Below are 1,727 nucleotides of genomic sequence, written 5' to 3'. Positions count from 1 at the left end.
GTGTATTTCCTAAAGACAAAGACATTGTCTTATATGACCATAATACAATTATCCAAATTGAAAAATTTAATATGATTACAATATCATCTAATATACTGTCCATTTTTAAATTTTGCCAGTTGTTACAATAATGTTCATCATAGTTATTTCTCCCTTAATCCAGGATCCCATCCAGGACCACCCATAGATTTAGTTGTCATGTCTCTTTAGTCTCCTTTAATCTGCCACAAACCCTTAGTCTTTGTCTTTCGTAACGTTAATACTTTTGAATAATTTATGGGCCAGTCATCTAGCGATGTCTACAAACACAACTCAAGTGGTTTTTTTTCATGAATACTACATTATGCTGTGTCCTTCTCAGGGTATCATATAAACAGGCATATGATATTGGCTTCTCCTATAACTGTGATGTTAGTCTCGATGATTTGGTTATGATGGTGTCCACCAAATTTCTCTATTGTAAACTTTCTTTTTTTTTTTTTGAGACAGAGTCTCGCTCTGTTGCCCAGGCTGGAGTGCAGCGGTGGGCTGACAGTTCACTGCAGCCTCGAACTTCTGTGACTCAAGCAATCCTCCCATCTCAGCCTCCCGAATAGCTGGGACCACAGGTGCTGCCACCACATTTGGCGAATTTTTTGTATTTTTTTTTATAGAGATGGGGTTTCTCCATGTTGCCCAGGCTGGTCTCCAACTCCTGGGTTAAAGTGATTCTCCTGCTTCAGCTTTAGAAAGTGCTGGATTACAGGCATGAGTCACCACACCCGGCCTTGTAAACTATTTCTTTTAATCTTTGTAAATAATATATAATTTATGGGGAGTTATTTTGAGACAATGTAAATATCACGTTCCTCATCACGTTTACCTCCTAGTTTTAGTACCTTTTTATGATTCTTGCCTAAATCAGTTATTAGACTATAGTTCATATATGATAAAATTCATTAAAGCATATAGTAATTCAGTGGTTTTTGCATATTCATATGGTTGTGTAATCATCACCACTAATTCCAGAGCATTTTTATCACCCCAAAAATGAAACCCTTCACCTGTTAGCAGTCATTTCCCCATTTCCCCCAGCCTCTGGAGACCACTAATCTACTTTTTATCTCTATGGATTTGCCTATTTCAGACATTCTATATAAATGCAATCATACACTGTGTGGTCCTTTGTGTCTAACTTCTTTCACTTAATATGTTCTCACAGTTCATCCATGTTGTAGTTCTTATTGATATTTTACACCTTTTTATTTGCCTAAATCAATCATTTCTACGATTCCTGAAAAATGGTGCTAGTCTAACTACATTATTTCCATCTACACTTATTAGGCAACATCTTTATCATCCTTTGTCAGGAAGCCCTTTAAGAAAACTGCACAGTGAAGTTCATTTTAATAGTGTTTCCTTGCTCTCAAGCAGTTACTAATCTTAGACATAAGGGTCTAGGATGATCACCTTTCTTGGGGTTTACATGATCTTCCCTGCCTTCCACTTGAAAGGTATCCTGTGAGTCCTCTCCGCCTGTTATCCCACAGGCTCCTCCCCACTCCTCCAGGTACCCCTTCCCCGGCGGCTGCAGGAGGAGGAAGTGACGCACCGGAAGTGTCCCTGTTCCCCTTGCAGCGGGGGTAAGGAATCAAACCCCCAAAATGGCGGCGGCGGCGGAGGACCGGATGGCAGAGGAAGGAGGCGGCAGCCACGGCGACGGCGGCTCCTCTTTGGCCTCCGGCTCT

At 40.8% G+C, this 1,727-nt stretch overlaps 1 protein-coding gene across 1 annotated transcript in view; it reads left to right on the top strand.

Moving 5' to 3' along the window:
• The first annotated feature begins 1,606 nt into the window (after positions 1-1,606).
• FBXO28 (F-box protein 28) overlaps positions 1,607-1,727 on the top strand; it is a 53,201-nt gene continuing 53,080 nt past the window's right edge. The window contains exon 1 of the mRNA XM_012000983.1: positions 1,607-1,727. This exon is cut by the window's right edge and continues 1 nt beyond it. Coding sequence (XP_011856373.1) covers positions 1,644-1,727 — 84 coding nt within the window. The 5' untranslated portion in view covers positions 1,607-1,643.

Source organism: Mandrillus leucophaeus, unplaced genomic scaffold, assembly GCF_000951045.1.
Source record: "Mandrillus leucophaeus isolate KB7577 unplaced genomic scaffold, Mleu.le_1.0 Scaffold645, whole genome shotgun sequence".
NCBI lineage: Eukaryota > Metazoa > Chordata > Mammalia > Primates > Cercopithecidae > Mandrillus > Mandrillus leucophaeus.
The sequence above is the reverse complement of the archived record's forward strand: the minus strand, read 5'-3'. Positions and strand labels throughout refer to the sequence as shown.